At 34.7% G+C, this 27,993-nt stretch overlaps 1 protein-coding gene across 3 annotated transcripts in view; it reads left to right on the top strand.

The window, feature by feature from the left end:
- Nucleotides 1-27,301, top strand: part of GRM1 (glutamate metabotropic receptor 1) — a 433,745-nt gene extending 406,444 nt beyond the window's left edge. Inside the window, exons 9-10 of one of the 3 annotated variants that reach the window (XM_031937660.1) lie at nucleotides 16,860-16,944; nucleotides 26,208-26,342. In XM_031937660.1, coding sequence (XP_031793520.1) covers nucleotides 16,860-16,920 — 61 coding nt within the window. In that variant the 3' untranslated portion in view covers nucleotides 16,921-16,944; nucleotides 26,208-26,342. Of the gene's footprint in view, nucleotides 1-16,859; nucleotides 16,955-26,207 lie in introns of all 3 variants that reach the window. The other 2 variants (XM_031937659.1, XM_031937657.1) reach the window with 2 other exon arrangements.
- The last annotated feature ends 692 nt before the right edge of the window (nucleotides 27,302-27,993 follow it).

Below are 27,993 nucleotides of genomic sequence, written 5' to 3'. Positions count from 1 at the left end.
ATTTTACAAATGATAAAAACAGGTTAATAAAGTAAATATAAATTCTAATATTTGCATGCTTAGCATTCCTGGGAGTCAGTAAAATCTAACAGGGACTAGCCTGGAAGTTAGAACAGGATTAAAATTCCTCTTTTGATTCATATAAATGTGTGATCATGAGTAAATTTTTTAATTGCTCAGTGCCCTAGATAATTATCTAAGACTTTTAGTTATAGATGAGTTATTGATCATTAATGAGGGAGTTTCTATTTTAAGAGTCCCTTACTGCGGAAAAAAAATCACAGATTTGAAGCCTTTCCCCCATCCCCCCCAAAAATAACTGTGCTAAAATTTGAATAAGTACAGAACCTACGCCATCCATCAGTGTTTTTAAAATATGCTTATAAACCAGTATACATATTCTTATGGATGCCATTTATGTACTTATTAAGCAGTGGATTCAATCTTTTTCCAAAAGAAGACACATTTCTATCAACATGAAATTACTATTGTCTCTACCTACCATATAGTGAAACTACTTATGATGCTTGGCACAATATGGGGGTTGGGGGGAAAAATAGAGCCTGTTGACATTAGTCTTATTTGGGGAAAAGACACAAGATTAGGTAGAATAAGTGGGAAGTCACCAATTCCCCTCCCAATCCTTCAGAAATCAGAAAAGAAGAAAGAACTAAGAGATTTTAAAAACACAATTTCAACACTACCTGGAGACTTTTACCCAAATAATGAAATTGGCAGGTAGACCAAAAGGTCTTGGGTCTTGATAGACTGGTAATGCTGGCCAAATAATTTGTAGTCAATTTACTTTATCTGGTTGCATAGGCACACCAGGCCAACACTGTGGATAACTATGGTTTGTCATAGTTTGCATGACTGAATAAATCCCCAGCCCAGGTGGTTAGCTATTGGCAAGTATTTCAACAGAAAAGCAAGGAAAGATGGTAAAATTCTGTCACAAATGACCAGAGATAAGAAAAGGTCCATTGAATCCAAAAGCAAATGGAGTAGGAAAGATTTGGAAGGGAAATTAATTAGAACAGTGAGAAAAAAAATGAAAATAGTCTAACCTAGATAATTAGTTGGGAGATAACTTTGAAAAGAAAAAATAGATTATCATGTTTTTGTCCTTTTTTCCTTCTCTATTCTTTTAATTTGGAATTTTTTCACCTTTATTGTGCTGCTTCAAAAATTTCTATAGGTTTTGTGACACTGACTAGGTCTCTTCTAATAGGAAAGGAATTTGATATGACCTTTTTAGCAGAAGGATTTGCACATTTAAAATTTTTTTCTATTTTTTCTAATTGTTCTGGTTTATGAATGCACACACAAAGTGTTTTCAAATTTTCTGTCCCTATTAAATTGCCCTTATCTGTTTTTTAAAAAAATAAATAAGCCCTAAGTTTTATCTACATATGATTAACAAAATGGCGCATTATACCATATGCCATCTATAGTGTTATTGCCTTCCTGGAGTTTCCCCAATATTCTAGGTACTCTAAAAGGTCAAAAGTCACTTCAAATTTCCGGAGTATTTAGAAGATTCCAGTTTGGTTTGGCAACCCAACTTCAGTGGTACATAAAACAAAATGGAAAGCTACAATGGTACAGTCAATCAATAGGTTGCTGTGACAATAGCCTCCATCATGCTTTATGATTGGTGAAGCAATTAAAAATGTAAAGCAAGAGGAAAATTTTTTCATAAAATGCAGTTGAAATAGTTATCTATGATCTCTTAGCTGATTTTTATTCATCTTTTAGTATTTGACTCAGTACAATTTATTCTATCTCACAAAAATTATAAAAACTCCAAGAGCAAGGATTATGAGCTCCTGAAGTCCCTGACATATGGAACCAGTACACTGATTTCAGAACCATGTAAATCCAATGAATACTTATAAATGAATAGGAAGCTGGTGATTCCATAACTACCAGAAACAAATAGTTGTGTAGGCAGCCAAGCATTATTGCAGCTTGCCATGTTCCATTTTGTTTGCCTGTGGTATCCTGGCACTACTTTCCGTAGAACCTGGGGAGGTTTCTCTTCAGTGTTTTGTGCTTGGAGTAAAATAAGATTTCTTTTGCATAAAATGAATCCAAGGTTTTATTGTAGGTCCATTTTCTGTTCTCATAAATAATTTAGGGGAGTAAATGATTTTTATTCATTTGAAAATGAATTTAATAGATTGATCAATCATGCAATCCTGAAGTCATTGAAAAATTGCATAATCTGCTTTAGTAGTTTAAAACAGTCTTTAACTATAAACCAGACATATCAACTTTCATTGAGATACCTAAGGTGAATGAGATACTAATAAGTTTCCATAGCCAAACTGGGATAGTTATGTCTACATCTCTGTTTTATAGAGTTATTTTTAAAGAGTAAACAAGATGAAATACAAAAGATATTTTATAGTTATAGAAACATTGCATGGATTTGAGTTATTATTTAGTCATATATTAAAATTAATCACTTAACAAGTAACCTTTATTAAGCAACTTTTCATGAGCTATTGATAATTGGGCTGATCAAAACGGAATTATTCAAGCTAAATTTTAACAACCAAAAAACCCAAAACAAAATAAACAAGCAAAAAATTATTAGACAATCTGCTGGGTGGTTTTCTCCTTTTCCCAGTTCATTTTTTTAACTCCCTAAACTTTCTCCCACACACTATTTTGGAAAATGTAGCTTTGAAATATAATAATAGTCCAGGTCCCAATGTTTCTACTTTTATTGTTAATGTTCAACATTTCCTTGGTTTATTTTTTCTAAAGTTAAAATCAAAAACAATCTGATGTTTTTTTGTAGTAACCAAGATCCAAGAAGACTCATGCCAGTTATAAAACATGGGGCAGTGTACTCTGGATAGCAAGTCATCCAATGACTTATTTCCATTCTGGATGTGTAGTCACTAAGTTTACAGTGTGCTGAGGGTGTTCGTCAGTCTGCATATGTAGCTATAAACACAGACCAGATGCTATAATGAATAGTTTCCAAGTTACCCTATCGTCTTCAATTTTATTTTGAAGAGCTGCTAGTTCAAAACATCTTTCCACCTACTATTTCTGAGATATATGGGGGGAAGTCATATATTTGTTTTTGCAATATTCATCTAATGGTTTTAAACAGTTTAGCAACTGTCACAACCTTAAAGTTTGGGATGTAACTAAATTATGGAGTTGACTAAGGGTTATAAATACAATTTGAATGATAGATGCAACATATATAGTGAATGGATCATTATCACTCACTATTAACATTTAACACCTTAGCCAAAGTAAAGTAGCCAGATATCTATTAAGACCTTGAGGGGAAAGAAAGAGAGGCAGAATTATATAAGGGAAAGCATAATGGAATGGAAATTAGGAGAGACCTTGCTTCTAATCCTCACTTTAATACTTAACTAGCAATTTGACCATGGGCAAATCAACAATATTTCTTCATGTCTCAGTGTCCTTATTCTGTAGAATGGGTATGGAATAGCAAATGCCTCACAGAATTGTTCTGACATTTAAATAAGATAACATAAAAAAGATCTTTGCAAATTTTATGTAATACAGAAAAAGTTAATTTGATTGGGAAATAGAAGAAAAAGTAGATAAACAACCTTGGGAGACCAGCCCAAGGGAAATACTTACCTGGGTCTTATGTAAAGATTCTGAGTAATAAGAGTGAAGAGACTGAGTATTATGTGAGATTCCAATAGCTGATACAGGAAGAGTATGCTCACATAGGCAGAAACATTGCATTTTTTATTGTCCTTTTGTTCAATATACAAGGTCTTTGAAAAAGATCTAGAAACATTTCAGTCTTTAAAAAAAATGACAAAAAGAGATTTCTTAGATTTTAGTACAAGATGAAAATGACTACATCTCTGAAGCATTATCAGATTTTTATAGACAATAATTACATGTGTGACACCTTCTGTGTTGCCTGAAATTCAAACAAACTTGTATGAAAAGACCTTGTTTTCAGATTCTCAAGCTTAAGCTTTAGTTCTTATATGTGGTTATTAAAATTCTTGTTTCAACCATCTGCTAGTCTTAAATTGTACAATCTTCAGTTAGATAGAGTTTTTAATATGAAAAGATGTAGTGTTCTGTTTACAATTGAAGTTTAATTGCTAAAACATAAGGTACTACCACAAATCAGCATAGTAGAGCTACATATTGAGGATATCTGTTTTGACATAATACCTCTTTAACCTGTCTATACACACTTATCTATTCCCAGAAAAGGATCAACTCATTTCATTCTCATATGATCTCATCTGTTAGCTTAGCTTTTAAATTCAGTCAAGGTGTTATTTATACTAAGATCAACAAGTTTGTGTGAAAAAATGTACTAGTTCAAAATATTTACGGAAGTGGAAGATATGGAAGCCATTTGCAAGATGACCAAAAAAAAAAAAAAAAAAAAAAAGCAATAGTGAGGTCCAAGTCTAACCACATTTTGGAAAAAAAAATTTAATTCTTTACTTACACTGGTGGATATGAATTTGCCTAAATAAATAATAACCTATGTGTTATAAACAGAAAGTTTGCAATACAGAATAAGGAAATGTTTGGAAAATCAGTTGTTAAATATTCTTTTTTTCCCCTTTTATTATCTGGTTAGCCACCTAGCAAAATATTGAAGGAGTAAGACAAAGAAAAGAGAAATTTGGCTATGAATAGTGGGGATGGGGTGGCTATCTGAACTGTACTAGAGAAAAGAAGAAAAAGAGGGGCTATAGAGGATATCTTCAGTCAGGGCAAAGGAAGAATAAAAAGATTCCAGAACTTTGATACTATGCTTCCATGAAAGCGTGTGTGAAAATCAGAATCACTCTGCCTTTTTTAAACCAAGCCTTTGCCTCTCACAAAGGCACTGGATTCTTAGCATTCTTCTCAAATATTCTTCTGGATGTGAATAAATTCCATAGCTATCCAACTAGAATAGGATACAGGGAACAAATGGCTATAGTCCCCTATCCCCAAGGAAAATTTCTTACAATGATTTGATCAAAATTTTAAAAATAAGATAATTTACTGAGACGATTTCATTTAAAGGAGAAATGGATACTTTTTTCCTCTTAGGAAAATCTCCTATAATGGGTAAACAAATACAACCTATATACCGTAATCCAAAGATTCTGCCACTACCAAAATAAGCTAAATTCTTTACACCATTGGTAATGTTGCTACGGATTCAGAGAAATATTCACATCTATTCCTAATAGAGATGCAAATAGGGATGATTTATATATCAAATTAAAAAAGAAAAAAATTTCTATGTCTAATTTTAAATGGACATCACATACTGTCTCCTTGCTTACTATTAAAAGAATAAGTATATTCAACATATTTATTTCTAATATACAAGAACTTATTTTGTAGATATAGATATGAGAGGATACATGGAATAATAAAAGACTAGTTTTGGAGCCAAGAGGATAATATGGCTCTCATCTTCTCTTTGACATATACCAGTTGCACTATCATGGGCAATATTATTTAACTTCTCAGTTCCCCTGCAATTCTCTAAGACTATAAAACTATGTTAAAAAGTAGTCACAAGTCCAGCATCTATAGGGGGATTTTCCAAAATGGGAGTTTTCCAAATGAACGAAAATACAGCTACATCATAAACATAAGCACACATGTATTGCATGCATGCATTTACATATATGGTACAGATTATTACAAAAGTCTTGAGTATAGTTTTAAGTGAACATACATATGCATATACACATATACATATTATTATATAAATATGTATATTATATGTGTACTCACATATGTAGGTGAATATATGTATGTACATATACAAATATGTGCATTTATATATGCATATGTAAATCAAAGGTCTGCACCATTTACCTATGTATTTTATATATATGTATGTATACTTGCTATATGTATATGCTTACATAAACACATATATATATATAATGAGTATACATATATGCTTATATATATGTATACATAGAGATGTATATATGTATGTATATATCTTTGTGGAGAATCATCAGCAAATTTAAAAAAACAGAACATAGCTGTGCTGTGAATTGTATTTGTAGGTAGAATCATGTCACTTATCTTTTGTTCCCTATCTTAGTTTCTCATTTGGTAAATGGGAACAATAATACCTGCTCTATTTAACTATTTATTTACTTATTTCATATGTTAATTATTGTGAGAAAAAGTCAGATATTAGATATGGTAGTATTTTAAACAAAATTATACATGCCAGACAAATTAAAGGTTTATTATAATTTGGTGATAAAGAATAAATTCTACAACTGCACATTAAAAACTGCTTTAGAATTATTATATTATAATATTCTTGCATCTCTTCTAAGATCTGATTTCTTAGCCTCAGTAGCCCAAATAGACAGTTATCAACTTCCCAGAAGATGGCTAAACCCTAGGAAAACTGGTTCATACCCACCAAAACTCAGGAGACCGCATTGTAAGTCAAAAACCCAATTTGTTCATTTCTAACCAAAAAGATCTTGAGTGAATAAACTAGAATACTCATATTCAGTCCTCAGGATGATCTACTTAGCAAACCTGAGATGAAATTCCAAAGCAAACTTTTTTTAGCCATATAACCATGGATAATCATTGCATCTCTTTTGAGACCCAGATTCCTCATCTTTAATCATACTACCTAAGTCACTAAGCTGTTGTAAGAAAACTATAAGTCTTAGCATGCTATTGAAATGAATTATTATTGATCCCTGCCTGAAATATATGAGACATTTAATTTTTAAGTTTATACTATAACTCTTGCTTATTCATGAATTGATTATCCTGTTTGGGGATTATATAGGTTTGTAATGAAAATATATCTGATTAACTTTTATGTTATTTCAGTGTAAAAAATCATTCATGTTTGCTTAGAATTACTTTTAAAAGTACAGTTTTTGGCAAGGAAAGGCTGTCTCCCTTAAAAAGTGATTTTTAAAGAAACCAGGAGCCTTACTAAAGAAAATAAAGATAATCTTTAATATTTAGGGCAAAAAATAGCTTTTATATTAGCTATAGATCTCAAAGTCAAATGATTAAAAAGGTTAAGAAGCTGATGGATAAAGCTAGTTTTAAGAAAGTCACAGAGAAAACAATGGACACAAATTTGTATAAATGATTTTTCCTCTTTTCTGTTTTGATCACAGAAGGGGAAAATGAAAGAAAACAATTCTCTCCATGAAAAAAATGATCAAGGGAGTAGAAACCTAAAATCTTTCTTGGAATTAGCTGAATAGTTATATAAAGTCCTTCCACCAAAGCAATTAGAACTGGCTTGGGGTGGGGGAAGGGAAGCTTTATCTTCCAGTAGCTCTCTCTGAATATAAAGTGAAGATTTTTTGATAGCATATATCAGATGAAGACTTAAAGAGTTTTCCTTAAGGCTAGAAAGCAATATTAATTAAGCAATGAATGCTATGTAAGGAAGATATCAAAAATTTTTTTACTTCAATATATAAATTTATATTTATTTAAATGGAGCATGTAAGGTATTTTAATTATTTAAAGGTTATTCTAAATGATATATATGTTTATATTTCACAACTTAAAGTAATCATTAACATTTTGTAATTTCAAAATTTTATTTTTTAAGAAAAAAATCGAGTGAGATTAAATGTTTTATTTTAAGATTAATTTTACCCCATTTGAGTAAATTCTAGTTCATTGATCCTCACAATCTTAAACCAGATCCAGCTTCTTCCCTTGTCACTATCATCTAAATTATGAGCATGGTAATTTGGGGGAGAAAATAGACCATCTAGAGGACTAACTATGAAAAGCTTTCTATAAAATTAGATTTTAAATATCATAAGGGCTCTTCGTCTTTCTACTCTCTATCATTAACTTAGTTTTTCCTCTCATCTTAAAATTCTTCAAGAATATTTAATGTCTAAATACAAAAACTTAAATGAAGGTATATCTCAGCATCTGACCTCTGGGCATCAAGAAAAAAAAAAAAAGTCTCAACTTATTCCCTTTCCTGGCAAGTTAGAAAAGAAATCTTATAACTATTTTTTTTTTATTAACTAACTACAAAGCCTGTTCTATACACAGTTCCCATGGGTATTGGGATAGCACCAACTTTTATTCAAACCATTCCAATATCTTTGCCAAGAAAATCCCAAATGGAGTCATAAAGAGTTGGTTTAACTAAGAATGATTGAACAACAAATTCAATATCTATTCTCAGACCAATGTTAATGTTTGAATTGAATTGAACTGAACTAAGCTGAGCTAAATTGAGCTGAGCTGATTTTGGGGTTAAGATGTCAAAAATCATAACACCGTTAGAAGCTTCCCAGGAACGTATGACTGTGATGAAAACTCATGATTTAATTCCTTTTCATGTTGCTGAGGAGGATAATGGAAGAAGGAAAATTCTGTTTAAAAAAAAGAAACCTACTTTGTAATACTGGCTTATTATTATAGCCACAAAGCTTAGAAGTCCCAGAAAACTTCTGTGGGCCAGAATTAATCCAACAAACTTGTTTCTAGGAATCAGAAATATATTTCGTTATCAGCTATTTCACTTCAAGATGTGGTTCTTAAGAATATATTAATCATTTCCTATACAATGTAAGCTCTTGAAAATGGGATTATTTTCTGTTTTCTCGTTATGGCCATAGAACCTAGCTCTGTATCTTGCATAATATGAGAGTAGGGAGAAACTTCCAAACATACACTTATTGTATATTATATATGTATGGATGTATATATGTATAGAGGGATAAGATAGACAAATACACACTCAAAGAGTCAGAATCATACAGACAAACTACACACACACACAAACACACACACACAAACACACACACACACAAACACACACATATTTATGTTGTGTGAGTTTTCTGGAGCACAAAGAGGATAAGTGTCTTTGTCATGGTCATATAACTAGTATGTGTATGGAGCATCACTTATATCTAAGTCTTCAGGATTCTAAATCTGGCTTTCTATCCACTTTTTTTCACATCTCCCTCTATGTGCCTTTCTCTTAGTATCTTATTTCTTTAGACTGGAAGGGTTCTTAGGGATAATACAGACCAAATAGAGATAAGGTAACCTAGATCCATAGAATTTTACCCAAGGTTTAGGGAGCAGAGTTGGGAATCTAGCTCAAGACCTGCTACAAGTTCATCACCACACACTCTCCTTCTCAGTATCTTTCATAAGGTGGACACTTAATGCATGTTTGTTGGATTAATTGTTTTAAAAAATCTTAAGCAGGAAATTCAGATTTTTGGCAATTTGTTTGAAACCTCCTCCTCTTTTTGGTAAATTCTATGAAATAATGTAATGCCTCCCTCTCTCAGTTTGGCTGCTTAGAGTCCATCTGGAAGTATGGCATGACTTCCCCACTCTTTGTGTCTCTTTTCTTTTTTGTTCCAGGGTGGAGGTTTTGTTCATTCAATAGAAAATACACATATACATGAAAATAAAAACCTAACTGTGTAAATTACACCATTAAAAAAAACAACAACAACATTTGTTCTCAGCACCACAGATAAAGTCATTCCACTGCCGAAGACATAAGAAAGGCTCCAGCCCTGGTATAACATACAGATAATGAGTATACCTTGTCATATATAATAATTTCTGCTTGAGTTGTTTTCTTATTAGCTGTTCTTTTCATCTATATATTTTCTTGTAATTTTAACCTTTTGCTCAGCAAAAGAAGAATATATTTCCAACAGCTCTTTTGATTCTTCTTTCTAGCTTATTTTTTTTTCCTTTCTGGAGAAAAGAGTAGCAGGACCTCTGTTCACTGAGTAGTTATTTGAGGATAAATTCATTTGTGTTTTTCTTTGCACTAGAGATTTCAAAACATTTGATGTGCAATGGCAAAAGCAACTTGAGTGATAGCAATAGAAATTATAACATTATATAATCATAACTTGGAGAAGTATTGATAGAGAAAAGACCTCAAATGACTTTTTGGTTACTTTTGAGTTTTTAAATAAATATTTCTGCAGTTCATTGAGTTGTGTTGCATAATATGTATGTAAATAGAGAGGTAGATTGTAATATACATGAAATAAGTTATAATATTGGCATTGATTAGTATAAATCATAGGGTACAAAAGAGCCACAGTACTCCAGTAGATCAGAAGTAAGCATTGATTAAATTCTGACTTCCCTATCTCAATCTTGACAATAGATTAGAAAAACAAATATTATATATCCTTATAGGAGCATGGAGAGATGGAGGAATGAAGGGGAACATATAAGCAGTCAACTAGTATTTGTCACATGCATGAATGATTCTGACAAACTACTTCCCTAAAGCTCCTTTTATCATTTCTGTAACTTTTAGAGATAAACTCCCCTCATAAATCACCAATCTCCTTTATTTGTTTTGTTTCCATTAGAATGTAAACTTCTTCAGGGCACAGATTACATTTCCTTTTGTTTTTGTCTCCCTGATACTTAACACAGTGCTGGATACATAGTAAATATTTAATAAATGACTTTCATTCATTCATTTAGTTAATATTAGATTGTTGTGGACTTGCTCTTACCAGTAAGATATGGCCCAATCTCTAAATCTACCTCCTTGCCCCCTTCTTCAATCCCCCCTTTCAAGCACTATATTTCCTTTGTGGAGACTACAAGAGTCTCAGAATGGTAATTAATCAGTTATTCAATAAGTATTTATTAAGTAAGCACCTTTTATGTGCTAGACTCAATGCTAGGAGTCAAGGATACAAGTTGAAAGTGAGATAGGAAATTATCAAGGAAATTACATTCTATTGGATTTAGTTAAGTATTATGAAAACAAATCTAACCAGTTATTATTCTCCAAATTGTCAATCATAATTGAGTGTGTAGAACATAAGTAGCAACTGTAGGCAACCAGGTACAAGGGGCTATTTTCAAATTATCTATTAGATGAAGCAGAATGGCATAGTGCAAAGAATATTAGATTTGGAGTCAGTTAATTTGGATTCTAATCCTAAAACTGTATGACCTTTGACAAGATACACAAACAAAAAAATGCAAAATGAAAGGGTTGAACTAGGTAGATTCTGTAGCCCTACGGTCTATGGGAAAATGATGATTTCTTGTTTAAATATCCTTAATTTATTATTTCATCACTTCAGTTTTTTATTATATTACTTACAGCACTAATTCATTTTAATTCAGCCAGTGAGATTATGTCCTAAACAACAATTTATAGGATAACATTGATGGATCAGGGGAGTGAAGACCTTGTTGAAATGACTAGAAAGGCAGAAATGGTTGAATCCTTTTGTATTAACATTTAAAATGGTAAGAAATCAAAATGGCCTTATTTTGGCATTTTAATTTTGCATCTAGCAGATCAGGAAATATAAAACACATTCCCAGTACACACATCTAGGGATGGGAGTTGATTAGAATTTCTATCAACTTTCATGGCAGCATTTCCCAGATATAAGTTCATTGCAGCATTTCTCTGTAGGGAGCAGGTTGTTGTTTCCCCTTTCTGCATGCCTCTTATGCACATCCAGAAACAATTCAATTAGCTAGAAAGGCAATTAAATGTTTCCTTGCTATTAGACACATTGTACTTTAGCAACTACAAGAAAATATATTTGTATCCTACAAACAAGAATCATGACCTCTTTCTTGAAAGATAACCTGTTTATCATCATTGCCCCCCTCTTTCTGAAATTAATCATATTTATGCCATAAATAGAAGATCATTTCATCTAAAACATGTCTAAAAAGTAAATTCTAAGTTTATGGTGGAATTAAAATTTGTTAATTGTTCTATGTAAACCTGAAAGCAGGCTAAGGGGAATTATTGAAATCCAGGTCTCCAGATATCTTGTTCATAGTTGTCTCTACCCACTGATGTTCTTAACCCATTTTTAATATTTGTATTAGTTGTCAAAGTTTTCCTCATACTTCTTTTGTCATTAATTCTAGACTTGTCAGTTCCTGGAGTCATTCTCTTGGCTAAATGCTAATGTGTTTTAATTTCAGTTTAAACTGGTATTTTCTTCACTTCTAGCCAAGTTACCCTGTGATGTCAGGTTTCATTGATCTTCCTAAAGGCAAGTCTTAGCCAAGAGGCAAATGTATTTGAGCAATGGGCTAAATGGTTTTGGAAATCCAAATTTCATCCTCATTTATACACATGGAGCTAGGGTTTGAGGCAAGTAATTGGAAAACTAGAAGAGAGAAAGGATTTTTCATTAAGGTGATGTGGAGAAAGCACCTGCTTTCTTCTGAAATTAGTATAGCTTTCTTGAATTTTAAATGCTCAATCTATTCTATATAGTTGATGGAATAAACAAAACACACACATCCATCTGTTTCCATCCTCTAGGGAGCTCTCAGCTTCCTTTTAATTCCAACCAGTTTCTAACCACAGGGGAAGAGAGTGAAATGCATAATTCAACACTCAGACTGGATGTGTAGAGGGACTATGTCTAGAGGGCCATGTGGCTAAAAGAAACAAGAGTGAATTGGGATTATTAGTAGTTATTTGGGGAGACTGGGAGATCAGAGAAAGAAACTTCTCTGTTAACAGCTGTGCAACTATTGCAATACAACAGAGCGTGAGAAACTAATCAACTATTTGTATCTATGAAAATTTTCTCTCCTTGCTGAGTGAAATGAATGAGAAATGTTGACTGACAAGTCCCTCTAAGAAAGAGTTTTCACTTTCCTTTTTTACTGAGTTACTGAGGCATGGAAGATCAGATCAAAGTAATCATCACACTGAAAGACAACTCTAGTTACTTCACTGTGACACCATCCCATGCATATACTAAATAACAACAAAAGAATTTTAATGTGTACTTATAAAATTTTACAAATATGTGATGAGCTGTAATATATTCTGGCAATTGTGTTTGCACAGTTAGAGTAAAAGCATCAGAGGTTCTCTAAAAAATGTTTCTGATGTCCATCACAAACACAATGGTAGAGGAATCCAGTCATATCTCGATTTTCTCAATAAAAAGAACTTCATTAAATCCTTACTCCAGTGTCTTTCACAGTATGGAGATGAACATACAATGTTTGAAGATTATGATAATGGAAGACAAGCTCTGGCAGTTCTAAAGTGGAATATGTTAAAGTACAAACTTGAGAAAAGGATGTCTTTGTGTTATCTGAGAGCCCACTTAACTAAGTTCTAAGACTCTTATCTCCATCAGATAGGCCACAAGTAAGGAGGTTTTCTGATCCCAGAAATTCTTGAAGTCTGTCTGCTAATGGATGAAAGAATTTTGATCTGCAGAAAGAGAAATCATATAAATGAAATTATAAAAACTTTGAAGGGATGAAGATTGGATAATACCAAGCAAGTGAATGTAATTATGACATTTGATGTTGGAAAATTAGAGAAACAATGTTTCTCCTATGTGCTTCTGAAGACTACTAACATGTTCTCTATATCAAGGATTCTTGACTTAGGGTCTACAAGTTTGATTTTTAAAATAATTTAATATCTTTAAATATAATTGATTTCCTTAATAAAGCCTATGTATTTTATGTGATTCCTATATATTTTATATATTTAAAAATCATTATTCTCAGATGGAGTTCATAAGTTTCACCAGCCATGACACATACACAAAATAGAATCCCTAATTTATATGGATGGTTCTTTGGATTCTTAAGAAATAAGCACACCATTATTATGAGTGTAATTTGAAGACCAACATGAAGATTCATCACAGTTTTAACCTTTATAAATGCAATCACAGTTATTATGCATTCATTGTGATTTCCTATCATCAAATTCACCTTAATCTGTATATTATACTTGCCTATAATGCAAACAGGAAGCATTTTAGGAGGAGCCATACATTCTACAGAATAAAGTTGAAGATTTCACTCTTTAAAATTAAATTTGTCATCTCCTAGAGCTCCTGGCCACCATGGTCACTGATTTCAAATTTAAGGTTGTGTTTCCTTTTTGTGCAACTCTATAAATTATCTTTTCTCCTGAGCCTTCTCTTTGAGTATGAGATTGTTTGGATATGTGGTGCTATAACTCCTGACAATGTAATGCAGATTCTATATACTATAAAATAACCCTGGGGCAGCTAGTTGATGCAGTGAATAGAGCACCAGCCCTAAAGTCAAAAGAACCTGAGTTCAAATGTGGCATCAGACACTTGATATTTCCTGGTTATATAACCTTGGGCAAGTTGTTTAACCCCAATTGCCTCAAGAAAAAAAATGAATAAGTAAATAATAATAACTTCCTCAGATTCCTTAGGTGATATTAATTAACCATAACTTTAATATTTGCTGGACTTTTACTTAGGAAGGAAGGAAGGATTAAGTACCTATTATGTGCCTGGCATTATAATAAGTAGTTACAAATATTATCTTATTTGATCTTCATAACAACCCTGTAGAGTAGGTTATTCTATCCATTTTACAATTGAGAAAACTGAAGCAAAGGTTAAATGATATGCCCAGTGTTACATAGCTAGATTTAAATTTCAGTATTCCCAACTTCAGGACTATCACCCTATCTCTGTGCCACCTACTAGCCTGCACATCATTAACATTTCACTTGAACCAAAGATACAGTAAGACAGTGTCCTTTTAGGTATATCCCACTTAAGAAAATAGTGTTTTTTATTACAGTTCTTTGTGTGAATATCATACATAGTACCTGATTAGACTATGGTCTTCTTGGGGCCAGGGAATAGGTCTTATAAGACATAACCTGTAAAGTATGAAATATGTTAGATTTAGAATCTGGAGAGACTATAGTTTAAATCTTGCCTTCAATGCCTATAATCTGCATGAATATGGGCAAATAACTATCTCTCTAAGCCTCAGTTTTCTTTCATATAGAATGAAGATAATAATGTTTATATTACCTTCCTCAAAGAGTTTTTATGAGATTCCAATGAAATGTTGGAGTTAAATGCAAAAATGAATGAGATAAAATTAGCTATTACCATTATTATAATTGCATTTGTACAAGTATGAGATAATAATTATTATTATTGTATTAGATGATAGAAAGTAGGGAGAGGCAGCAATTGCAATTTCTTTGGCGTATGGAATTGCTGATTTGCAAATTCCTACCACTGAGGCCAGTCAGCAATTTGTCTGAAATTATCAGTCTTAGAGAGTTGCCTGATGCTCTGAAAGGTTCAGGCACTTGCCTCTCATCACACCGTCATTTTTAGCTAGATCAGGACCTGAGCCCAGGTCTCTCTATACTACAATTATCCATTATGTCATGCTAGCTCTCATTATTATATTGTAATTATTGTTGCTTTTATTATTCTTGGTCTATCCATTGGATCCTGGAACAAAGCCCTGCAGATAATTAGTACTTGATAATTATTTATAAAAGTTGATAACACATTCATTGGGTTGAATAAAACAAAGTCTATACTATTCACCTGGTACTTACTATGTTTTGCCTTGTGCTAATATTCGTAAACTTTTGAACTATGTGTTTTCTTAGTAAAAATTTGTGATGCATGATCATTTCTAATTAAAATTTTGCATTTGGTATCTTTCCCAGTGACAATCACAATATACCCACCACACAGTAGATGTTTAATTAATTGTTATTGAATTGAATGGTCTTTCCCACTACTAATTTATTTTATCAGTTATCAAGAACAAAATCAATAGTCAATTGGAGTTGGAAACTGTACTCTTAAAGATTGGTTTGGTTTTATGACTTGTCTTATATTACATAGCTAACCATCATGAGTCTCTTAAAATATCACACTTTTTCTTGACTTCTTGGTGCCTAAGGTAATTAAATTTTTTTAAATATTCAAAATTAATCCTGATTTTTTTTCACTTTTGGAATACTTAAAAATAGGGGTTTTTAAACTTGAAAAAAGTCAAATTCAATAAATATTTCCCTGCACTTTTTGATGAAATATAGAATAACATTCATGTTCATTTTAGAAGTTATACTAAATTGAAAAATCTTATATATATTCTAATTGTGGATAGAGATCTCAATTATATTTGTGTTCTTATGGTTTGCAATAGACCTGTTGAATGGTAAGGGATATCTCTGTGGCAAATTTTAGAGCAAGCAAGAATGGTCATTTAAAAATTCATTTAAAGAAATGGATTCCTGATGCAGTAACATGGAGTCATCTCAAGGTATCTCACAAATTTATTCCTAAATGAGGAATTCAGATTTTTATGTATGCAAACAAAAGGATTACAAGTAATTCATTTTCGTTCATATTTATGGAATAAACAGAGGTCTGGCAACAATGTTGGTCGTATTCATTGTGAGTGACTATGATGGTTTAGGATAGGAAAGAAGAGAGACTTTTGAAAAGTGATTTTTCATCTTATTTGGAAGAATAATAATTGATACTTATGACTGCAATCTGTGAAATTGGTTGCCTTGAATAGTTTAGTTATGTGAGGCTTTCTTTTTTATAGATTATTGAAATCAAATTAACTAAAAAGAGAAGTTAAAATAAAAGCCTTTAGGTTGTTTGTTGGCACTAAGAAAAGATATGAGTGTCCCTTTCTTTGTTCACTCTGTATACCACCATGACGATTCAGAAGCAGCTATAGACTAAGAGTAGTAGTTGCCTCCTAAGTAATACCAGCTCTCACACTGGAGCCAAAAGTGCAGAGACTGCACTTTTGAAAATAAATTTTGCCATGAAAAAGCAAACTTGGCCAGTATTCCTCCCACCTCAATGCCACACTGGGGCTGGAGATGGCCAAATTTATGGAGCAATTTTAATAATCAGAATAAAGGGGAAAAAAGGAGAAAGAAGATACAGAAGTCAACCTAGGTAGGTCAGGGCCAGGCACCTGAGTGGTATGGTCGCCATGTCTGTACATGTGTATAACCACTCACCAGGTGTCTTTTTCTTTTCAATCCTCAGGAAGAGGCAGCCAGAATTCTCGCCCACCAGCCAGTGTCCGTCGGCACATGTGCAGCTTTGAAAAGTCCCACACTGCAGTGAATGTGTAAGAAAAGGTGCATGACACATAGTGGTTGATCCCTTGCTTTCTCTCTCCTGGGTTGTTCCATTTCTAACCTTGAGACAGATGTGGTGCATGCCATCAAGGAGGAAGAATTCGTTTCTGTACATCAATCAATTCTTGATCGTCCATAAATTCTTAAAGGGATACTGTCAAGTTATTTGCTTTATTTTTCTTTCTTTTTTCCCTTTTGATGCAACATTTTTTCCTTCTTCTGGAGCTTCATTTGTAAAACCCCGATCACAAGGTCAAAGGCTAATTTTTCACTGATATCAATTTCGTCAGTTTCTTATTTGGCAAACAGTTCTTTCTTTTCTTTTCTTTTAATCTTTCTTTTTCTTCACTTCTCCTTTCACTTCTTTTTTGTCTTTTTGGCTGTTGTGTCAAGGGTTTGAAAATATACTGGCTGCAGTTCAAGGATAGCCATAACTTAAGCTTATGGATTGACTCCATAGCTTTAGCCCATGGCCATCAATAGCAGCATGAACTGTTGTTTGTGCCTCTTCTCATTCAGTAGAATGATAAAACACACATTTTGTGGGTCCCACAAAAAGTGGAAACTATATTTCCTTTTTAAAAAATGGAAACTATATCATTTGCAATGTTTAAAGCATTTTTATCAGATTTTCCTTCTCTGATAAAAAAAATTAAAAAGTTGCATGTTTGGTCTGATATGTGACCTCCCAATCTTGACAGTGTCCCTTTAAGTCAACATAAGAAAATGGAAAATGTTCAATTCATTGTACACAGTGTCTGTGATCATTTTCAGCTGTTTCTTTACAGCCCTTCAAACCCTTGGGAGAGTCAAAGGTACACATTCCTGCAGCAGGAGACAGCCCACTGACTAGTTTGCTGTGATTTAAACAGTCTTGCAAGCATGGAGAACCCCATGTTGTTCAAATGTTGTTTCTTATTGAACTTTGCTATGGATGCTGGTGAGTGGGGCCACAATACTTCTCCCACTCTTTGTTCAGTGGGACATGTTGGGAAATCTGTGTTCTGCCCTCCTGAGATTCTCTGAAGAAGCTCATAAAGAAACAATGTTGGGTTCAATTCAATAGCTGCATTATATTATAATGCTTTCCTCTGTAATTCTATGTATTTTCTTTTAGGCATTTAAAACTGGTATTCCAAGAGTTAGTTCATAGATTTCACCAGACAACCAAAAGAGTCCATGACACACACAAATAAAATAAGAATTCCTAAAATCAAACTACAAAGAGTTACAACCCCCTTTTCCCATTCTATGTCCTACATGTATACTTGCAAGAATGTAGGACAAATTTGCAGGCTCTTTAATGATTTTAAAAGTCTTGAAACCCAAATGAAAAGGAAAAAGTTTTCCATAATAAAGGATCCTTAATAGGAATAATAATGGATTAATGGAGTAGCAAAGACATATGGCTATTGTTAAAGATCATTTCAGATTGCTAGATTTCAAGAGCATATTAGCAAATAATAGATTCATTGTGAAATGTTTATATTCCAGGTTAAGCTAAAAATCTTACTAATCTAATATTTTAGTACCATAGGAAAAGACTAGTAAATGCATTATTGGGTAGCTAGGTGGCAAAGAGAATAGACTGCCAGGTCTGAAGTTAGGAAGACTCATTTTCCTGAGTTCAAATCTGGCCTCAAACATAATTAGCTGTGTGACTCTAGGCAAGTCACTTAACCTTGTTTGCCTCAGTTTCCTCAACTGTAAAAAGATCTGGAGAAGGAAATGGCAAACCATTCCAATACCTTTACTAAGAAAACCCTACATGAAGACAACTGGATAATGTAGTGGATAGAGCACCAACCCTGAATTCAAGAGGATCTAAGTTTAACTCTAGCTTCAGACACTTACTAGCTATGTGACCCCAAATAAATACTTTAACTCCAACAGAAAGAAAGAAAAAGAGGGAGGGAAGCAGAGAGGGAGGGAAGAAAGAAGGAGGAACAGAGGGAGGGAAGGAAGAAGGGACAGAAGGAAGAAACAAAGAAGGAAGGAAAGAAAAAAGGAAGGAAGGAAGGAAGGAGGGAGAGAGGAAGAGAGGAAAGAAAAGAAAAGAAAATCTCAAATGGGATCACAAAGAATTAGACATGATTGAAAATGACTAAAAATAACAAATACATTATTTGTTGATCAATATTTTTTTAGTCCTGGCTTATTCTACAAGAGGGAAACATGTTATCTCTGTGATCTTATGCCATAATATGTAACTCAGAACAAGAGAGTGAATGAATTAATTACAAGAAATAAAACCATTGGTCTTAAATGATATGTCCCAGACTTAACCAGAATAAAAGCAGGAGAAGGGCTTAACTACTTAATTTTTCTAGAGTTATTTGTAAAGATTACAAATAGAATACAATGAACAATTCATAATGACTTGATATTATGCATATAGGTCAAGTAACAATATAAGAAAGTGCTTCTTTCTGAGATTAAAAAAAAAAAGCTTTTAGAAGAAAAAATACCAATGTTCTGAAGTCTGCGTTTTGCAACTGTGACATGATTGAAGCCATAAACTAGGTCCAACTATATCTTCTTTTTAGGAAAATAAAGTTTGGATTGGAATGACTTTTTCCAGGATCTGATAAAATATATTAAGGGATGCACACATAGTAAGCCCTTATAAAATGCTTGCCATTTTGCTTGCTTGCTACAATAGAGGAAGTCTATACCCCAAAGAGTTTCCCATGAAATGACATTAGAAAGTTTTATTCCCTTTCTAATTTATTCCCACATTCCAACAATAGGTACTATACCTGAAGATTTATGGGCCCTTCCTTTCATTAACAAAGACTAGGGACCACCATCTAATTCAGGTTCCTTGATGAAAGAATCATTTTTGTAGATTTCTCTTTCATATTTGATCCATTCAGAATGAGTTTGTATTCTATAGTGAAACCAATTAGGTACAGATAGCATGTGAAATGTCAAGAATTCCACTGTACTGTCTTCCTTTAATAGGTCTTTATCGTCTATGTCCTTTGGCCTTTTGATATATTACCTAAATAATCTAAATGAAGAGGAAGTATTTATTTTTTGTTTACATAATGTGTTTTGGAGTGGAATAAGCTGCAGGCATCATGAAAATAGAATAATGGGGTTGTGTACAAATTGTGCTACCTTTCATGTATTTTAAACAATGGGTGAAAGTATGGGATCAGTAACTTTCAAGACCTGGTTTCATCCAGAAAATGCTAGTGTTCATTAGCTCAAATCCAGATTCTACATTCTAAAGTTAGTTCAGAAAAGGTTTGAGATTTTTACTTTTGTTGCTATGATTCCCCAGCCACACACACATAGCTAAAAGTTTCATAAAAAATGAATTGAGTTGATGCGACTTCAGTATATGGAAGGTCAATGTGGTTTTGACTAGGGAAATAAGATTCTAGCTCCAATAGTTTTTGCCAATTCCTGCTGCCTGTGATCTTAAGCACACTGACCCCAGCTCCTTATAGAGCATTTGACCATTCTCATAACCACCATTTTTCTAGGATTTTTACATGCTCAGCATTACTACCCTTGAAAAACAATCAAATAGTTCCAAGAACCAGAGTCCTCAAGTCTCTTAGGAATAATGAGTCAGAAGTCCAAGCAGCAAGCTCAGAATTTACTTCCAGTCCATGACTATGTTTATTATTTTTCTTAACTTGGTAAGCCTTTCTCCCGAATTTGTGATTTTATTGTTTTTCACTTTCAGAGAAAACTTGCTAAAACTTGCAAAACAGCCTTAAGGTAGAAGGAGGGAGCCCTTAATGGAAGGTCTTGCTTTGTCTGTATGCTATCTGTAGGTAACCATCCTTCTGGTTGTGGAGAGACCATTTATACCTGATAGCAATGACTTGAGTGACGCATAGCTGAGACAGGTGCTATATCTTTCCCTCATACAGCTTGGGTAGGATCCTTCCCTCCTGCTCTAAAACACCCACCCACTGTTATTCCCATTTTAGACCTCTCTTGAGCAGAGAGCAATGTACTCTGCAGATGTAACTAGCACTTACTGAAACAAATAAAACAGACAGGATCACTCTAAGTGCCAGAGATAGGCTGATCTGTTTACACCACCCACTCCCATCCATTCTCTGAAGTGCTGTGAATATTGGATTTTCTGTTTGGGGGTGGATTGGGGGAATGAGAATATCCAGTTAAAAAAATATTAAGTCAAGAGATCTGTTGCATTAAAATTCAGGCTCAGGATCTTAGCAGGTCCTCACACTAGCATCTCAAATCATCCCCTATTTCTGGTTCTCTCAGACCTGACAGATAAGTATCATACAAGTAAGTTAGAAAATATCATTCTCAATTATCTTCATTGGGCAACATAAAGACACTAAAATCCATATCCAAGATCAATTCATCAGTAAGCATCTTAAGGACTTACTATATACCCAGCACTGTGCTAAGTACTAGAGATACAAAGACAAAATTAATTTGTTACCGGGTTTCCTGGATCTGATATTCTACCAGATGAGACAATATGAACAATAAATGCACAGGTATGTACAAAACAAAAACAAAGCATATACAAGGTTAACTTGAATAGGAAGTCAATAGGTACTAGGGAAATCAGCAAAGACTTCAAGCAAAGTGTGATACTTGAGGTGAATATTGAAAAAAAAAATTAGGGATAGCAGAAGGCATAGAGGTGAGGAAGAAGGATATTCCAGCCTTAGAGGATAGAGGTGGGAGATAGAACTTCTTGTGTGGGAGATGGATTGTTTAACAACAGAAAGAAGGTCAATGTGATTGGAATATAGAAGTAGTAATTATATAAAAAGGCTGTAAAGATTGCCAAGTTATGAAGAACTTTTAAGTATCAAGCAAGACTTTATAGTTGATTCTAAAACTAAGAGGGAGCCAGTAGAATTTTTTTTTGAGTAGACTAGAATTTTTTTTGAGTAGAGGGGTGATATGATGAGATTGTGAGGAGAATTGTTTTGGCGCTTATGGAAAACAGATTAGAATAAAGAAAATCTAGAGATAGGGAAATTTAGAAGACCATTGTTTCCAGAGAAATAGTCCAGGGGAAAGGTCATAAAAGTCCAAATTATTGTAGTAATCTTGTGAGTGGAAGCAAAGGATGTATTGGAGAAATGTAGAGATAGAAATGACAAATTTTGGACACTGGTTTCTAACTTGGGAAAGAAAAAATGAGGAGTGAAGCATGACATCATATTTGAAAATGTGGGTGACTGGAAGAATAATAGTGTCCTTAATGGTGATTGGGAGGTTCATTAGAGGAATGGGCTTTGAGGAAAAAATAATAAGTTCTATTTAGACAGTTGAGTTTAGTGACTGAAAGCCAGTCAGTCAGTCAGTCTAAAGGAGAGTTCAAAATATCCAACAAGTTAGTGATGTAGGTTTAGAGTTTAAGAGAAAGACCATGATTCAATGATTCTGTTTATACATAACCATTCTACTCTATCAGATAGGCATGATTCCAAGGACTCGAGTATGATGAGATTAGGAAGACAGGAATTTTCTTTGTGGAAAGTTAAAGCAATTTTCTAAAGTAGATTGCTGCCATGTCGACTACTAAGCCAGTCTAATTGACAGAGCAAAAGAGATGAAGTCAGGAGTTCAAGAAAAGCCAAGTCAAACTATTAGAATAAAATAGTAGGCTTTGTATTTCATAGGAACAATAAACTTCTGTGGAATTGTTCTGAGTTCATTTAATCCCTCCTCCCTGTGTGCCCCATACATACCATTCTTCCCTACTATAACTAGGAGATCTAAAGCTATACTGCATATTGTAATTTATATGGAATGATTCCCCACCCCTTTTCTTTTTGCCCCAAGTGGATGGAATGAAATTTCTTTTGTCCCTAAAAGAGTTTAGTCTAATTTACTATGCCTCCAGAAATACCCCCAGGATGTTAAATCTTCTTCTAATTATACAGTGCATTTACAATAAATCCAGAGGGGTAAAGAGGGCCTGGCACCAAGAACTACTGTGATAATTTCTTATCATTGAGATAGAAATTGTATTGGATAAAAGCAGAACTAACTTGTGATTTTCTCTGCCTGCCAGATAATTAATAATACTCTAAGCAGATGGAGACTAAAGCAATATGTGATATAACGAGACCCACATAGAACCCCTTGTCAGTGAGGAAAACAATTCATTTTACAGAGTAGGTGGAGTGAGTGGGGTTACCTTACTGTTACTGGGAAGAAAATAAAAAACATTTACCAATATATGTAAGACCCCATGAGATAGTTGGCTAGACATCATGGTGAGAAGGATTCAAACTGAATCATTTAAATGATCTGTACCTTCTGGGATCTTCCTCATCTCTCCTATATTTCACTCTTTTAACAAAGATATATCGTTTGTGTTTAATTTTTCGTTTTGTTTTAACACAGAGAAGAGGGGGCAAGAAATGATGTAGACGTGTGGAAATATTTTCCATTTCAATTTAAAATGGTGAAAAGGTATTTTAGTTGGATAGCAGAGGAAGATGAGTAGTGGAGGATAGATGGAAACAAGAATGAGGTCAAATAGAAGGTTTTTTAATCTCTCTGGGTGTCAGGAAGAAAGAACAGTAGAGAATGGAGAAATGAGAGATACTGAAGTAAAAGGTAAGCATGGCTTGTCCAATCAGATTAATAGAACCTTTTAGGTATTATTTCCTTTTCCTGCTTTCTCATTGGATGGGTAATATCACTTTCCTGTTTCTTAGTTCTTACAACTATAAAAGAGAGCCAGCAACATTATGATTACCTAGTATGGAGATTTTAGAAATTTATTAATTTTGCACTTTCAAACACTTTGATGGTCTTAGAAGAAAGAATTTTATGTAATCCAAGGATTATTATTAATTTTGACAAAGAGATTCAGTATTATAATACTGTGTTGTATTTATAGTCAAGAAGGGCAGGATTTAATTCCAACCTCTGATACTAATTAATTGTATGACTTAGTCAGTATCTTAACCCCTTAGAATTTCAGATAGTTCTCTAAAACTATACATAGTTTGTAATCTGTCTAGGCAGAAGGAGTTCTCACACTGATAAAATGATAGGTACCTGACAGGTTCAGAAATTATGTTTTCTACATCATCCTGAAAAGCAATTTGCTCTACTACAGAACACTCTGTAATTATAATGTAACACAGAAGAACAAATAAATTATACACTTTTTAAAATATTGATTCAATCAGATCTCTGTGAAATAGGGGAAAAGACTTATATAGCATATTATACATATGTATTATATGTGTACATATATATTCATATGCATATAATTATACATGGAATAGTAATATAAATTGCAAATGGTATTTGGGTTTCACATAAGTCATATTTTCAGGGAGCAGGGTCTAGGGGAGGGAGGGAATCCCGTTTGAGGTGAAAAAGTATTGTATACTTATTATCCAAACAATAAGAACAAAATTATTCCTGTTAACTATTGTTTAGTAAAAGCTTGTAGTCACTTTTTTTTTTTTTAACATATGAGAGCTTCTCCTCTAATCTACACATATTTGGCTTATTTCTCTTTTCAGAAATTTCAGATCTAAAATATCAAAGCATTACCTTCATCATAAATATGACTTTTGGATGTCTTTCCAGAAGTATTTCTTCTTACGATTTATTTCAAAATGTTTAGATAGCCATCTTTCAGAACAATTAAAACTTTCCTAATTTTTCTCTAAACACAAAATCTCACGCCATGAGACATAGAATCACACTTCCATCTAAGGAAAAATACTTACCATACAAATTCCTTATAACTTTACAAATGTGTTAGCACTGTATTGCTTCCTTGATACAATGGAGGGTGGGGGAGGCAAACTCCTGAAAAAAAGAAAAAAAAGAAAAGGCATTCAAAGACTTTTCACTTCATCCAGATGAGAATCTGTTAGCAACATTAGCTAACTTCTGGGTCAAACTCCAAATTAAATGAAGGGTGAAATGGATTGGGACGTAGATTTAAGATTTTGCAAGCATACAGATACAAAACAACATATTGATATCTTTCAGAGATGGCAAAATGGTCAAAGGAAATTATTCCATTTCTAATTCTGAAGATGATTTATTATAGTAAAGTCACATATATTTGCCAGTCAAAGTTGGATTATGCTAAGTTTACCTGTGAGAGCTTTTTTAGCTTTTTAAGGTAGAACAAAAACAATTGAATTAACATCATTGATATTCATAATAGATAAAATTATATTAAATGCGACTATCTATTAGACACTTAAAAAAAACACCAAAGACCCAGAGTTTTGCCAGTGGGATCACAGTCTTGACTTATCATATAGAGAACAAATCACTTTTTTTCCCATTCTCACAAGGAAAGAAGTTGCTCAAAAGCTTTCCATGAAAATAGGGACTAATGTGGCATTGCTGCTGAGTGCCTCTAAGGTTCTTTCAGGAAAGAGAGAGACCAAAAGATTACACCACAAAGGTCTCAAATTCTGTGATTACAACTTATCAATACTATCCCCTGCCCAAACACATGTAACAAAACTCCAAATGCCTCAGCTGGGTTGAATACATTCACTTGACTTCAATGATGGTGTTCCTATATCAAGGAATAATTCAAACTGTGGGATTTAATACCACTGGCATTCCAAAGGGAACAAAATTGTTATTTTATTCCCTGTCAAATGTCTTTTTCCCCTTCTGTACAGGTGCCCTGTCCTGCCAAATTGCCTTGTGAAATGTCAACCATTTAGACATTTAAAAATCAGAACTGGTAACTTAGTGAATACAGTTTTCTAATTTTATGATAGGCTATAGATTTTAATATGTGGGCCTTAATTTGCCTTAGGGATGAGAAGAGAAAAGTTATTACAAATGTTTTTCTTCTGGAGCCCATGTGTTAAAGGCCACAGCTAAGGCTTGGGTTATTTTTAAAAATGTCTTTCCATATTTTTTTTTTGCAGTCTTTCAAAGAAACTGTAGTTATTGTCAATTATGTCACTGTCTGAGTTTTGTGGGAGTTTTTCCTTTAACCTCTTTTTAAAAAGTTTACAGTAACATCTATTCTTAACATCCTTTCTCCGACTTGCCAGGAGAATGTGGAGGGTAGATGAAGGCAAGACAGATCAATCATAATCTATAGGTCAATCATCTTACATGATGAAGAAAGAAGTTGGACTAGGTGTGGATGGGGGTGGGAAGAGGGATGAACCCAATAATGAGTTGGGTACCCAGGGATTATGTCCTGGGATTGTCTATTTTATATGACTGTGAGCTCTGTATGCATGAAGTCTGTGCAAATAACCCCTTTTTATTTTATTCATAGTTCTAATGGCAAGTCTGTGTCATGGTCTGAACCAGGTGGAAGAGAGGTGCCCAAAGGACAGCACATGTGGCACCGTCTATCTGTGCACGTGAAGAACAACGAGACAGCCTGCAACCAGACAGCGGTGATCAAGCCCCTCACTAAAAGTTACCAAGGCTCGGGCAAGAGCCTGACTTTTTCAGATATCAGCACCAAGACCCTGTACAACGTGGTGGAGGAAGAGGAGAGCGAACCACCTGTGCGCTTTAGCCCAACCTGCAGCCCTTCAAGGCTGGTGCACCGGCGGGTGACCCCTGCCACTCCTCCCCTCCCAGCCCACGTGGCGGGGGGCGAGCCCCCCTTGTTCCGGGCCGAGCCGGCCGCCCCCCGAGGCCTGCCGGCCCCCTTGCAGCAGCCGCCCCCTTTGCCAGAACCCCAGCCCCAGTCCCAGGAGCTTTTGCTTCTCGATCAGCTGCAAGGCGTGGCCAACATCCCGGACTTCAACAACTTCACCGCGGTACTGGCTGCCACTGGGGGCCCGGGCAACGGGGGACGGCCTCTCTACCAGGTCCCGGCCCCCCAGCCTCCGCCTCTGCCGCTGCAGCAGCAGCAAGCATTGCCCCTCCAGCTGAGCACCTTCAGCGACGAGCCCATCTCGCCCTCGGCGGACGAGGCGGACAGCGAGCGATTTCAGCTCCTCCAGGAATATATATACGAGCAAAGGGGTGACACGGAAGAAGATGAATTGGAGGACGAGGAGGATGAGGAAGAGCAGGAGGAAGGCGGGCTCCGAGCCACGGGCAAACTGACCCCGGACGCCTCCCCTGCCCTGACGCCTCCATCGCCCTTCCGAGACTCGGTGGCCTCGGGCAGCTCGGTGCCCAGCTCTCCAGTGTCAGAGTCTGTGCTTTGCACCCCTCCAAATGTCACCTACGCCTCGGTCATCCTGAGGGACTATAAGCAAAGCTCATCCACCCTGTGAGGGGAGGGAACTGGGAGGAGGTGTCAGTCACAGGAGCAAGAAGAACTGAAGAGCCTGGGAGAAGCAATCTGGGGGAGGGAAGACAAATCTGATGCTGTCCCAAGTACAGGGAGGGAGGGAGGTAAGAAAAGGGAGGGGGGAGGGAAATGTCTGGGGAGGGGATGGTCGGGTTGTCTCTGCTGTTCAGTAATCTATTCCCTAGAGAGCTTTGAGTCTTGAATTATTCAAAAGTGTGCTCTAGCTGCAGGAAGGGGATTCTGACAAAGCACAAGCCCAAATGCTTTACGAAAGGAAGGACAAAAGAATGTTGTTATTATTTTTAAAATTTCTCTTGCACAGGATCATGCACAAGCTTACATACTGCTGTTAAAAAAAAAAAAAAAAAGTATAGACATCAGTTGTATCATTAGCACACCTCCTGAGGGGGAGCAGGGCAAAGGAATTTGGGAAAACCGAGACGCTCATTGGCTGAAGAGAAAACTGGTGGGAAGCTACCCTGGAAACAGATGGTACCACTGCTTCTCCCTCCCTCTGTACCCTCTTCTCTCCCACGTGGGGTACCCACTGTGCACAAACTATAAGGGATCTTAGAGGGGACTCGGAATCTGAACTAGAACCAAGGGCCAAATTCCTAGTCTTTTCCACCAGAGCTCCTCCTCAACCTTATTGTGCCACCAGATATAAGTTTTGTGCCCCCAAATTGCTGTTGGTGATTTATCTGTTTGACAAAACAGTCAGAAGGGCAAAACAAACAAAAAGTCACCATAAAGTGTTTCTTTCAAACACATTCAGCTTTCACATTATTTTGTTTTGTTGTTTTTTGTT

The sequence above is a fragment of the Sarcophilus harrisii genome, chromosome 4 (assembly GCF_902635505.1).
Source record: "Sarcophilus harrisii chromosome 4, mSarHar1.11, whole genome shotgun sequence".
In the NCBI taxonomy this organism is placed as follows: Eukaryota; Metazoa; Chordata; class Mammalia; order Dasyuromorphia; family Dasyuridae; genus Sarcophilus; species Sarcophilus harrisii.
The sequence above is the reverse complement of the archived record's forward strand: the minus strand, read 5'-3'. Positions and strand labels throughout refer to the sequence as shown.